At 44.5% G+C, this 14714-nt stretch overlaps 1 protein-coding gene across 2 annotated transcripts in view; it reads right to left on the bottom strand.

Annotated features, from left to right (window-relative positions):
- The window catches only part of UBN2 (ubinuclein 2), a 228306-nt gene that overhangs the window by 154727 nt on the left and 58865 nt on the right, over positions 1-14714 (bottom strand). The window contains exons 3-5 of one of the 2 annotated variants that reach the window (XM_075321912.1): positions 7600-7701; positions 3193-3330; positions 341-450 (exon numbers count right to left, since the gene is read on the bottom strand). In XM_075321912.1, coding sequence (XP_075178027.1) covers positions 341-450; positions 3193-3330; positions 7600-7701 — 350 coding nt within the window. The remainder of the gene's footprint in view (positions 1-340; positions 451-3192; positions 3331-7599; positions 7702-14714) is intronic. The other variant, XM_075321913.1, reaches the window with a different exon arrangement.

Below are 14714 nucleotides of genomic sequence, written 5' to 3'. Positions count from 1 at the left end.
AGCCTCTCTTTTTATAGAGCTAGATCTATTATCAGATTAAACATCAAGTTGTAATGTTCCTAATTAAATTTAAATTGAAGATATTTCGATCTCCTTTTAAGTCATGAAAGTTTCCAGATCAAAGGTTTTCTTTACAATTTTCCACACATTCTGATTGTTTCTGATGCAGATTCAGTATATGGATACAAAATAGCAGAAGACCCTTTTAAAATGACTGTCAGAAGGATACATGTGTTAAGACCCCATGAAATGAATGATGTTTGCTAATGGCCTTTTCCTTCTCTCTCCAAGACGGCAGACAGTTATTGTATGAATCAGAGTATAAGAGATTTTACTTTACCCCACTGAATTGGCGACTTTCAGTTTTTTTGATTGTTTTTCCTTCTCCCCTGGATCTTCTTTCCTTTTGCGCTTCTTAAGCGACCGATCATCATCTTTCAACTTCGATACCTAAAAATAACAAAATTGGATTAAAATAAAAAAAAAAAAAAAAAAAAAAAAAAAAGGTTCCGCAATATTGCCACTTGGAAGCAGAATTTACTAAACAAAGGCTTTGAAACAAAGCCGCCTCCATGAGGCTTAAAGAGATGTGTGGCCAACTATGCTGAGTAGTAAACCACCCCTTTATATATAAGCCATTCCCCGGAAATAAGCCCTAGTCGCGGTTCAATAATGAAGTGTCCATGCACATAAAAGAATTAAAGAATACTGCAGGATAATTTATTAAAGAAAACAGAGAGAGAAGGAACAAGAGAAAACCCAGTGATCATACTCGGCAAACACCGAACAGGATGACACGCACTTGCACGCACCCGCCCCACCTCAGGCCGCGCACTCGCACCCGCCCACCTCAGGCCGCGCACCCGCCCGCACCTCAGGCCGCGCACACGCACGCACCTCAGGCCGCGCACACGCACGCACCTCAGGCCAGCCACACGCACGTACGCACCTCAGGCCAGCCACACACACGCACCTCAGGCCAGCCACACACACACACGCACCTCAGGCCAGCCACACACACACACGCACCTCAGGCCAGCCACACACACACACACGCACCTCAGGCCAGCCACACACACACACACGCACCTCAGGCCAGCCACACACACACACACGCACCTCAGGCCAGCCACACACACACACGCACCTCAGGCCAGCCACACACACACACGCACCTCAGGTCAGCCACACACACGCACCTCAGGCCAGCCACACGCACGCACCTCAGGCCAGCCACACGCACGCACCTCAGGCCAGCCACACGCACCTCAGGCCAGCCACACGCACTCACCTCAGGCCACCCACACTCACCTCAGGCCACCCACACTCACCTCAGGCCACCCACACTCACCTCAGGCCACCCACACTCACCTCAGGCCACCCACACTCACCTCAGGCCACCCACACTCACCTCAGGCCACCCACACTCACCTCAGGCCACCCACACTCACCTCAGGCCACCCACACTCACCTCAGGCCACACACACACACACACACACACACACACACACACACCTGTTTCCCTCAGAATAAGCTCTACCCCGAAAATAAGGCCCAGTGCTTTTTCTGGGGCAAAAAAAAATAAAAAATAGAGTGTCTTATTTTGGGGGAAGCACGATAAAAGTAGTAGGAGTTGGCTTTGTGAGGAAGCTGACTTCTAGTAATAGTGGCACTTTGAAGGTGTTTTGTTCGGAAGCCCTTGTTTTACTGTGGGATACTGCAAAATTATTGGCAGCTATTCTAGAATTTATGGAGACCCACACAGGTGAGCCAAGAATTATTCATTTTAAGACCTGTTTGCATTGGTGGATGAGCTGTCTTACTATGACAACCCCTTCGCAATTTGTATATTTCCTTTATTTAAAATAAACTTGTATTGACCTCTGGTTCCAGTGGTGCCTGCACTGTCTCTCCCGGGGATTGCATACCAGAGTGATGTCACACGATCCCAGCGGCCAATCAGAGGCTGCTACACTCCTTTGGACAAATTGTTTATATCTGGAGGTAGTGAGCGTTAGGCTGTGCGCACACGTGTGCGCTCTGCACCGCACCAAAAAGGTGCGCTTCAGAGCGCAGCTGAAAAGCTCCGTTCTGAAGCGCATGGTGCCAGCAGAGAACGTGTGCTCTGCATGCTGCCTCTCCCTATAGACAGCATGCAAACCGCATGGAAGAAGTGACATGTCACTTCTTAGAACGCAGCCATTCGGGCAGCAGCCAAATCGCTGCGTTCTAATATGCCACGTGCGCACGGCTCCTGCACAATCTCCATAGACTGTGCAGGGGACGCAGGACGCATGCAGTTACGCTGCGCTGCAGATCGCAGCGTAACTGCATGTAATACGCAGACGTGCGCACATAGCCTTACTGTTCTCTCCCTTTCACCAGATATGCCTAAAGATGGGGAGAGAAGCGGCCGCTGACTAGATGCTGTGATCGTGTGACGTCACAATCCTGGGAGAGAAAGTGCTGACACTAATTAAATTGGAGGTGACTATCAACGTAATTTAAATGGGGAAACAGACGGATTAAGAAGGCATTGGCCGAGTATTGGACAACCCCTTTTAGCATTCCTGCATAAAATGTTATTTTAGGTGGTTACATTTTTTAATTAAATTGCAAACATCCTATAAGATAATCAAGAGCTGCGGGGATTTGGGAAATGAATAGTGTTACCTTTATATAAGCTATGCATCAAGAGGAAGCCCAGCTCATTTTCTTAAGATCTGGTGGTGAAGTCTAGATGCCCCTGCTACAATCTTAGGTGTAGATAATGCTTAATACATATTATTGACTATAGAGATGGTAGTGATGCTGGAGCTCAAAGCATTATATCTGCACTTCTAAACACCATGTAGTCGCACAGAACTGTGGTTGTAGCCCCCTCCCTCCCCATCCAGACATGTTTCCCATTTACTTTTTGTTTAGATTTTGGTGACCTTGACACAAAAGTAAATACGTAGTATTCATTTTCTTATCAGTATAAGATTTGGACACTTGTGGTTATGAAGAAAGCATAATTGTATTGTAACGCTGTTTCCATATAATGGACAGCTTATTCTTCTGATCTGTACAAGCTGTATTATCTTTTATTATAACCATTTGTGCCTTAATTCTTCCTATACAACTATTAAAATAAAACATTCCTTAGCACAAAAAAAAAAAAACAAGTTCACAGCCCTTATCAAAACTCACTTTTGACGATTTGTGCTTTTTATTTTCAACAAAATCTTCATTTTCTGAATCTGAAGCTTGACGAAACTGGAGTGTTCCTGTGTTGATATAAAACCCACCGTATTTTGTAGTCAAAGAAGCTGGAACCAACTCATCATACTAAAATTGGGGGAAAGATTTATATAACAAAAAAAAATTTTTCAGATTAATCAATTTTTCTAAAATGACTGCATATCTAAAATTTGAACACAACAAACATAGGAATAACCCATTACAGGAGAATGCCGGCGTGATTATTTATTTTTGCTCCCCTCGTAACGATATTTACCTTTTGCAGTTTCCAACACCACTCCGGCATCACATGACGGGTTCACAATGTCTTCTGCGTGGACTGGCATTCACTTTTTGAATGTGAGTAAGTGAGACTCTCCTAGCCACGGTGAGTCTCAGACTAAGGGTACCCCCCATCCGCACACGCTGCATCCTGTACGGTGAGTGCTGCCCAAGATCAGGGTTCAGGCCGCTGCAGTCTCTGTTCACCCTACGGAGAACACTCATCTCCATAGCAATAAATTGACATGCTGCATCTCGGGAAGCCGCACCACAGGTCAGTTTACACTGCGGGAAAAACTAGCACAATGGGCATGAGATTTCTAGAAATCCCATCCACTGTGCTTCTACTGTACAACGCAGTGTTTTGCACACAGCGAAAACACTCTGCATCCAAAACGCTGTGAACCCTGATCGTGGACACGTACCCTTATGGCTCAAAGAAATCTGTGCAAATCAGTCTCACGTCAGATCTCCAATCACAATGCCCAGAATAGCCAACCGACCAGAAAATGACAGCTTCACATATTTCTCGGAGGCTGTGATGCTTGGGTGGGAAAAGTCACAGCGATCACGGGCACTGCATCAGAGATCAGGCCAGTTTGCATGGACATCTGCATGAGTCCTTACACTGAGAAAATGACCTCCAGTCCACACAGAAGAAGCTATGTGAGCCATCAGGCCACAAATACGGTCAACATAATGACAGATTGGTGTTAGAAATGGCAATTACCATCAAAGTATTGTAATACTTTCTATACACACACATTACTGTTTGCTAACAGAGGAGACAAAAAACCCAAAACATTGGAATGCTCCTTTTATACATTCTTGGACAAAAGCATGGAAAAGTAAAACACAGAAAGATGCAGAATACCAAGTATTGCTCATCTCAACTGCAGTGCAGGCAAATGCATTCTAGGGTTGCCAAAAGCAGCGATTTCAGAGTGAAAAGCCGTTGTCTGAAGTAATAAAGGGAATGAATCTGAAGGTGACCAATTGTTTAAATCAGATTTTGTGTTTAATGTATTTTTTAAAGAATTGTTGGCAATTGAAAAGAAAAACCCCAAACCTTCATATCAATACTGCAATTTTGATCCTGGCTACTGGGGCTTCTGTAGACTTCTACCCCTTGTCCTTTCAGGAATAGTTTTCACCAAGATGCCATATTGTCAGAGAAATGACTAGATAGACAAAATAGGCAGGGCACTTCATAGTATAAAAATCCTGAATCAAGTGGAGATGATGAAGGCTGGCAGAGCGAGCATACGGCAGTACCCTCACCTTAGAGGGATGTGCAAATCCAGTGATATTAGCACTGCTGAGTACAACAGACCGGTATATAGTAGATTCATAAGAAATTAAATATTAGAACTGTTAATATTGTACAGATTTCTACCTCAGGCCAACAATCTCTTCAGAAGGAAGAGGATTTGATCTCTGGTGCCATCTATTGAATGTAATCATCCTAAAAGTCAATATCGACCCTTTAACTAGCCTTGCCATATGAAGCCAAACCAGAAATTTCAATTGTAGATACATGTTTCAGGGTGCTTGCCATAATCAGTGCACAGCCAGAGATCTGATTTGGCTAGATGACTGGGAGTCAGAAGGAAAAGCGTTTGAGATATGACGACATCTATTGGATGTAACAATCCTAAAGTTTCTGGTTTGGCTTCTTATCCAAAGTCATGTGGCAAGGCTTGTTAACACTAGAACTACTGAGGTAGTCATTTTGACTACTTTGCACCATGTATTTCTATATGTGTCACGAGTCCAGTAGTTCTAGTGTTAAAGGGTCAATAATGACCTTCAGGATTGTTAGGGGTATTTCTTACATAGCGAGATTGCTAGCGAGATCACTGCTGAGTCATGGTTTTTGTGACACACCAGTGACCTCATCAGCGATCTCGCTGTGTGTGACACTGAGCAGCGATCTGGCCCCTGCGGTGAAATCGCTGCTCGTTACACACAGTGCTGGTTTATTTTTTTGGACGTTGCTCTCCCGCTGTGAAGCACATATCGCTGTGTTTGACAGCGAGAGCAACAATCTGAATGTGCAGGGAGCCGGCGTCTGGCAGCCTGCGGTAAGCTGTATCCAAGGTAAATATCGGGTAACCGGGTAACCAAGCGAAGCCCTTTGCTTGGTTACCCAATATTTACCTTGGTTACTAGCGTATGCCGCTCTCGGGCTGCCAGTGCCGGCTCCCTGCACACGTAGCCGGAGTACACATCGGCTAAATAAGCGAAGCGGTTTGCTTATTAAGCCGATATGTACTCTGGCTAGGAGTGCAGAAAGCCAGCGCTAAGCGGTGTGCGCTGGTAACCAAGGTAAATATCAGGTAACCAAGTGAAGTGCTTTGCTTGGTTACCCGATATTTACCTTAGTTACCAAACGCAGCATCGCTTCCACGCGTCGCTGCTGGCTGGGGGCGGTCACTGGTGAGATCTGCCTGATTGACAGCTCACCAGCGACCATGTAGCGACGCACCAGCGATCCCGACCAGGTCAGATCGCTAGTGGTATCGCAGGAGCGTCGCCAAAGTGTGACGGTACCCTTACATTCAATAGATTGGTGCCAGAGATTAAATCTTCTTTCTGAAGAGGCCAATTACATACTTAATTTCCCAGAGGAGCACTGCATGGCCTGCAAGTCTCCTTACAGAGGCATATCACTCTTCATAATGGGAAATGTTCCACAGGACAGACACTAGTAACCTGAGAAAGGCATTGGTTTGATGTTGAAACACATAGCCCTGTATACGTTTGGTGAATTCTCATAAGTATACTACCATCCTGTCTGTCATACGCAGCAGCTCTTATTGACAGGGGACACTTCTATTCACAGATGATAATACAGGTTTCATCTATAACAGACGATGTCACAGCTGACCCGCTCCTCCTCCCTTCATTACCAGTCAGATGCTCCAATACATAAGACTGTTCATGTGGTGACTGTCCATGTAAATTTCCTAAAAACAGTCAGACTAAAAAAAAAAAAAAAAAAAAAGGCCCAGCAGCCAGTGTGCAGGATTTGGGATTTTGATTTACACAGTAGCTCTTCTAACTTCAATGGTCACACCACTTTACCATAATCACTAATACCATCATACATACATCAACTTCTGGCTGGTGAATGGGAGCTCGAAGTGCCAACCAAAATGGTCACCAATGTGACCGAAAATTTACAGGAGGTGTAAAGAAAAAAAATTGAGCTTCATAGTCATTTGCAACTCTGTATGCTTCAGCACACAAGCAGATGTGTATGTGGGGGCAGAGGAGGCCGCAGAAACCAGACATCACTACTGTTAGGCACAGGACGAAGGATATCCCTACTGTGGGGGTGGAGGACTTAGGCAGGGATAAGACTATGGGGGGTTTTGGATGTGTGCTCTAGGTCATGACACTGTATCTTAGATTGATGGGGGCCTCACTCTGCATGTGTAAAATCTTCAACAGGAAGTCGACTGAAAAAATCTGTGTACCTTATATTGAGTGTGGTCCAGCACTCTGGAGGTGTACATTAGGCCACTGATTGTGACTATAGGGGTGCGGGTCTATATTACTAAATACAAAAGGAGTTTCCAAGATTATTTTAAATAATCAGAAAGCAGAGGATGCAGATTAAGATAATTGGTAAATTTGGAATCAATCTAGCACTGTCAGTGACCATGCAAAAATAATATTTCGACAAATGTCAGGTAACTGCTGCAGTCAGTCACTGTCCTCAGAAACAATGGTAATGACCACTGAGGCTGGCAAGTCGCCAATGCGGTCAGGTAGCCAAAACATTATCTCTACAACTGAAAAAAGAAAGACGGCAACACTGGTCAGGTGGGCACTTGAAGCAGTGAATTATTTTGCTATTTAATTCATCAATTGCTTTCTGGCAGTTTAAAAAAAAAACCAAGAAAAAAAAACCAACTTGACAAACTAGTTTAATTAAGATATATATATATATATATATTTAAATTTGGCAACTAACTTATGGGCTCCTATATTTCTTGGGGTTGGGCGCCAATGGCGTGTTTACATATATATATTTTTCTCAGTTTTTTGCAGTTACAATAACTTTAGAACTGAGAAAACTACACTTACTGCCTCAGAGTTATCAATAAAAGGATCCGTCTCGTCATAGCCATAACCTATGTCAATCAGATCCTGCATACGATCCTTTCGATGGTGGTGACTTTTCACGCCCTGTTAAAAAAAAAAAATAAATAAAAAAAAGAAAAGAAATTCTTTCTAATTTTTAATTGTAAACTTAGTTATGAGCTCAGCTCAAGAGTCGGCAGGCACTAAGCTACTGTAATGTGCTGCTACAATTGAGCCAAGCAGCAAGGTAAGAGCAAGCATCACGCCAGTCGCTGCCTATGAAGAAAGCACAGAAGAGGAATGCACATTTTGGGTTCTTTTTCCCTTCATTACTGAAATGTCTTACTTTTCTATGCCTCCATTGCGTGTGCTACCTGGCGCGATGCTTGCACTTTGGTGCATTGCTTCAATGTAGCAGCACATCATGAGCAAGATATGATTTTTAGTTTATAATATGCTTAGCAATTGTCTTTCAATTTGAAAAAGCTTTAATTTAGTCTTGTCATAACACTTTTTGATATATTCTGAAGCAAATCTTGGCAAACCTACACTATAGGTCAAGCGTTTAGACAGGCCATTTCATGCAAAGGTTTTCCTTGTTATGTGTATATTGTACATTCAGACTGAGGACCGCAAAACCATGAAAGTAAAAAAAAAAATGAAAATAAGGAGTACCAAAATGCATATGACACAAACCAGAGTATGTGTGACACCTAAGATTCCTGAAAGTCCATCCCTTTGAGGCTATGTTCACACATTGAGCGCATGCGTGCAAGCTCGCCCTACCACCGTCCTCTATCTCCGGCGTCCTTAGGGCCTCTGCGCGTACGCGGTCGTCATGGTTTCTCCATGACGCCCGCACATGCGTGAAGTGTCCGGACGGCTGGATTTGCGGTGCAGGATGACAGTGACCATATGCCGCTGTAGGCAGCCGGTGGATGTATGACTGTGTAATCAGGTGACCGGTATCATGTAATTAAGCGGAGGATTTAAAGCAGCGCACCGCACATCCTGGTACTATTGTCTTTTTCTTCCCCTGATGAAGCTGGTGGTTACCTCACTCATGTGAAACGTACGTAGGGTGTTTTTCCAGGTCCCAGGAATTAATACCGCTTACTTTGATGCCTGTATTTTGCTGTTAATAGACTCTGCTGGTATGTGTACCTTTACTTAAGCACTTTAGCTCTTTAATGCGCATCCAGTCATTGTTTACCTCTATTTATACAGGCACGTTTACACGCACTTTTTTATGCAACTTGTGTCCAACCTTCTGCATTCTTGTATTTATATGGGCTATGTGCAATATTCTATATTGTGAAACTATTGTTTGGACATATGATTATGTCAGCTGAATTTTTATCCTGGGTCACTTTTTCACAAAACCTTGTACTTTCTTCCTTCTTTTTTTCTAACCATAAGGGTTTTTATTGCCACAGTGTCTCTCAATAAAATATTTTTGTAGCACTTATACTCCTGTTTCTCCTGTTTCTTTCATGTGTTCTTGGAGTATGCTCCTTGCGCTTCTTACCTACATATATAGAAGGGCGTATTGTAAGTAATCCCTATGGATTTTGTTATTTATGTTCACACTGGACGTTTTTTTCCCTGAGCAGAACCTGATCTTGTGGCATAAGTCTCCTGAGGGTTTCCTGGTGGTTTTCTGTGTTTTTAGCCAGTCTTTTCGTGTGGTTTTTATGGCTTTTTTTACTGCGTTTTTTTGCACTTCTGTGATAGCCGGACCAAGTCCAGACCTGGGCCCAGGCTGGGATTGACCTGGGTTCGGCACTCTGGTAAATATAATAAAAAAAAAAAAAGTTTAGGGAAAAAAAAAAAGAAAAGAAAGCAAGCATGCTATACTTTACCAGTCTCCGGCGTCGCTCTACCTGCTCTCGCGGCCCGCCTCCTACTTGCGGGGCCGCTCATTAGCCTCATGTATATTCACCGCTTTCCCCGCCTATCAGCATCTGTGATTGGTTGCAGTAAGACGCGCCCCCAACCTGTGTGACAGCGGCTGACTGCAATCCCAGACTGTCTGCGGGTCTATCGTACAGCAAGAATAAATAAATAAAAAAAATTGGCACAGGGTCCCCCCCCCATGATACCCAGCACAGATAACGCATACAGCTACAGGCTGCAACCCCCATGTGTGCTTATCTTGGCTGTGTAACAAAATAAGGAGGAACCTCAAGCGGTTTGGTTTTTTTTTGTTTTAAATAAAAAACAAAAAACAAAAACCTAACCGCCCGGTTTCCCCCCTCCCCCACAATTTTGATACCCAGTCAAGATAAAGCTCGACAGCTGGGGGCTGGTATTCTCACGCTTGGGAGACCCATGTTCATTGGGTGCCCCTCAGCCTTAAAAATAGCAGCCGCCCAGGATTGTTGCATCCATTACATGTGACAATCGAAGAACTTTACCAGGCTCTTCCCAATTGCCCTGATGCAGTGGCAATCGGGGTTATAAAGAGTTAATATCAGCCTACAGCTGCCATTAAGACCTAGATTAGTAATAGCAGGCGTCTATATGAGAACCCCCATTACTAATCTGTAAGCGGTAAGAAATAAAACACAAACACCAAAAAAAATCCTTTAATTGAAATAAAATACAAAAAGCACCCTCTTTCACCACTTTATTAACCTCCAAAACACCCTGGCAGGTTCAACGTAATCCACACTAGGGCCTACAACAATTCTAGCTCAGCTACACATACAGCTCACAGTGAGCGCCATAGAACATGACTGCCCGCTGTGAGCTCCAGGCAGAGAATTAATGAGCCGCGTGATCAGCGTGACGTCACTCAGGCTATTTGAGGTCAAAAGTATCACCAGCTGTGACCACAAATCACCTAAGCGCGGCTCAATCTCTGCCTGAATCTCACAGCGCTCAGTCGTGTTCCATGATTGCGCTCTGTGACTTAAGATATGTAGCAGAGCTGGAATAGTCGTGGGACCTCGTGTGGATTACATCGGACCTGCAGGGTTTTTTTTGGGTTAATAAAGTGGTGAAAGAGGTTTTTTTGTATATCAGCTCAAATAAAGGATTTTTTCGGTGTTTGAGTTTATTTCTTTTTTTCTATTCACTTACTGATTAGTAATGGGGGGGGTCTCAGACACCTGCCACTACTAATCTAAGGCTTAGTAGCAGCTGTGAGCTGACATTAGCCCCTTAAATTACCTTGTTCGCCACTGCACCAGGGCAATTGGGAAGAACCGGGTAAAGCGCCGGGATTGTCACATCTAATGGAAGCGAGAATCCTGGGCTGCTGCAGTCTGCTATAAACATGGGTTTCCCCAGCCTCCGAATACCTGCCGCCAGCTATTATTGGGCTTTATCTTTGCTGGGTATCAAAATTGGGGGGCACGCACTTTTTTTTTTTAAAATTTAAATAATTAAAAAGAAACAGCATGGGATCCCTTCTATTTTGATACACAGCCAACATAAAGTCATACAGCTGGGGGCTGCAGCCTGTAGCCGTAGGCTTTATATGTGCTGGGTATCATAACATGGGGGGACCCTACGCCTTTTTTTTTTTAAATTTATTTATTTTTACTGTATGATAGACCCACACACCGGGTATGTGATTGGTAGCAGGCAGGTACTGTCAAACAGGCTGGGGCGCATTTGAGTGCAACCAATCACAGACACCGGTGGGCAGGGAAAGTAGTGACTATGCAATGAAGGTAATGAGCAGCTTGGGAAGTCAAGGAGCGCCCGGTACAGAGTTTTTTTACTAACCCGGTTAGACCCGCCAATCCAGGGTATCTGCAAGTCCACCCATCAATAGGGTGAAAAACCAAGATAAAAGCACTGAAAAGAATGGACATTTCTTTCTATTAATAACGCAGCAAAAACCAGAGCGGTTCATAAACCAGTCAGGAGAACACTGTAGGTAATCTCAGAGAGTGCTGGGACCAAGCTAAAAACAATGTAAAAACGCAGCAAAAACACCATGTGTGAACATAGCCTGACTATAACACTTTACACTCCCTTGTCATTCTCTCAAGCAACAGCATCTGATAGTCCACTGCAATGGCTTCCAATGTACAGGTATACTCATTAACAATTCATCTGTGGAACCACCAACCTTAGGAAAAGTGTTTGCAACTATCAGGTGTGTTTTGTAGCGACAGTTCTCGTACATCATGCCATACAGCGCTGAGCCTATTCCACTATTCTAAGCCAGAATATGGAAAGAACCACTCCACTAGGTCAAGAGAAACAACAGTCCATCGTTACTTTATATAAAGATTAGTCTATAAGAAAAACTGCTAGAACCCTGAAGATTTCCTCAAGTGAAGTCATGAAAACCATCAATCTCTATAAAGAATCTGGTTGTAATGAGGACTGCTTCAGAAAGGCAAGATCAATAATTATCTCTAGTGGAAAGAATAAGTTCATCAGCGTTTCCACAGTCAGAAATCTCAGATTGACAGCACTTAAATAACAGCCTTAATAAACTATGAACAGACATCACATAGCAGACATATAAATATTAACTATCTAGAGGAGACTGTGAAAAGCAGGCCTTTATGGCTGAATTGCTACAAAACATCCAATACTGAGGGCCGCAGACAAAAATGTGTTACATGTCCCAAACAAGTCTCCTAAGGACTTGACATTAGATCAATGGAAATCTGTACTGTGGTCTGATGGTCAAAATTTTAGTGAGAGGAAGGTTTCTACAAGTGTGGTGTCCACTATGAAGCCTGGACTGCGAGGTTTGGTGGTGCTTTGCTGGGGATGTATTGCAAATTCAAGGCACTCTTACCCAGCATGGCTACTACAGCAGCTACCAGAGCAATGTGCATCGCCCTGCTAGCCCATCGGGCACCGTCATTTATGTTTGGCTAGAGTCACACTTGCATGTGATAATACACTGCCTGGACTAGCCGGCGGCTCTCCTGACAGCTTTATCTAGAAATAGATGACGCTGACCCGCTCCTGTCCAGAGCGAAGCCACCCGGTCCGGGTAGTGCGATGTGATCCTCATGCAAGTCACATGCAAGAGTGACTCCAGCCTTACAATAAGACAAAGGCCCAAAACAAAACCTGCAGACTATGTAAGGGATATGTGACCAACATGGTGATGGATGGAGTTCCAACACAAGTGAGATGTTTTGGGAGGAGTTGGACTCCAGAATAAGGCCTAAGACACACGGTGAGAAAAACGGTGTGAGTGGAGTGCGAGAAAACATCGCATTCCACTCGGACCAATATTAGCCTATGTGCCAGCACACATGAGCGATTATTTTCTCAGCCCTAATCGGACCGAGAAAACAATCGCAGCATGCTGCAACTGTAATGCGAGTCTTGTTTCTCTCGCACCCATTCAAGTCAATGGAGTGAGAAAAAAAAAAAAAAATCGCACTGCACTTGCGGTACACCGCGAGTGCAGTGAGAGAATGGCAAAAGCCGGCTACGGAGGAGAGAGGGAGAGAAATCCATCCCTCCCCTCCGTGCCGACCCTCCCCTCAGTCGCAGGGACACTCGGCTTTGCTGTACTGCCAGCGAGAGCCAAGTGTCATGCGAGGGGATCGCAGTAATCCCCGTGTGGCCCCAGCCTAAATGTAAAACACCAAACAGGTGCTCAAAATTGCTAGTACCGAGTTACCCTTGAAGGAGTTCTATTACCATCTCCAAGATCCTATCCCAATATGTAGTAGGTGTAATAATATTAGCAAATACCTCCAATTAGAAATGTAGTACATTTCTCCTGATAACACCATTCTCTTACCACATTTTAAGGACATTTCAGCTTTGGTATCCATGGTTTTGTTCACTCAGACAGGTTGTTGCTTGTGGCCATATCCATGGATACCCAAGCTGCAATACTGTGCACATGAGGTAAGAGACATGGCAATATCAGAACTGTACTACCTGCCTAATTGGAGGTATTTGCTAATATTACTACTACTACAGATGCTACTACATATTGTGATAGGAACTTGGAGCTGGGAATACCCCTTTAAAGACTTAAAGGGAACCTGTCATCAGAAATTTAGCTATAAAGCTAAAAGTTCCCCCCTCTGCAGCTCCTGGGCTGCATTCTAGGAAGCTTCCTATAGATTTTGTGTCACCTTTTATCCCAAAATAAACACTTTATAAACTGGTACCTTTTCGTATGTAAATTTCTTAATTTTCCATGTGGGCGGGCTGCCTGATGTACGTTGCTGTTCCTCCATCATATTGACGCCGCCCCCGAACGCTGAATTTGAAAGTTCAGGACACCGCCCCTGGGTGCCCGTGGTCCAGCGCATGCGCTGTTCCACTGTAGCGGTGCCGTGCACTGTGTGCACGTGCGACCGCTGTGACGCTTTGCGCGGGCACGAGGTTATGGGCGGCGCTGTTAGTGTCATCAGTAAGTGCCGCCCATAACCTCGTGACCGCACTTTCCCCTATTCCTCCAGCGTTATGCGCAAGCGCTGGAGGAATGATGCCCGGACGTCCCCTCCTTCCCATCATGCTCAGCACGAGGTCACGAGGTTATGGGCGGCACTTACTGATGACACTAACAGCGCCGCCCATAACCTCGTGCCCGCGCAAAGCGTCACAGCGGTCGCACGTGCACACAGTGCACGGCACCGCTACAGTGGAACAGCGCATGCGCTGGACCACGGGCACCCAGGGGCGGTGTCCTGAACTTTCAAATTCAGCGTTCGGGGGCGGCGTCAATATGATGGAGGAACAGCAACGTACATCAGGCAGCCCGCCCACATGGAAAATTAAGAAATTTACATACGAAAAGGTACCAGTTTATAAAGTGTTTATTTTGGGATAAAAGGTGACACAAAATCTATAGGAAGCTTCCTAGAATGCAGCCCAGGAGCTGCAGAGGGGGGAACTTTTAGCTTTATAGCTAAATTTCTGATGACAGGTTCCCTTTAAAAATCCATTCCAGATGTCTGAGATGGCTACCTAACAGAATGCCAATGGGGTGTAATAGTGCTAGAGTAAAAGGGAATGATACTTTATCAATGTAATGTATAAACACATTCTTGCTTGTTTTATATTTTCATTTCCATATGTGTTTCTTTGTGGTTTTGCCGCCTTCAGTCTGAAACTGCAATATGCACATTTTAATAAGAACAAGGCAAACTACAGCAGCACAGGCGAGTCCA

This window comes from Anomaloglossus baeobatrachus, chromosome 8, assembly GCF_048569485.1.
Source record: "Anomaloglossus baeobatrachus isolate aAnoBae1 chromosome 8, aAnoBae1.hap1, whole genome shotgun sequence".
In the NCBI taxonomy this organism is placed as follows: domain Eukaryota; kingdom Metazoa; phylum Chordata; class Amphibia; order Anura; family Aromobatidae; genus Anomaloglossus; species Anomaloglossus baeobatrachus.
The sequence above is the reverse complement of the archived record's forward strand: the minus strand, read 5'-3'. Positions and strand labels throughout refer to the sequence as shown.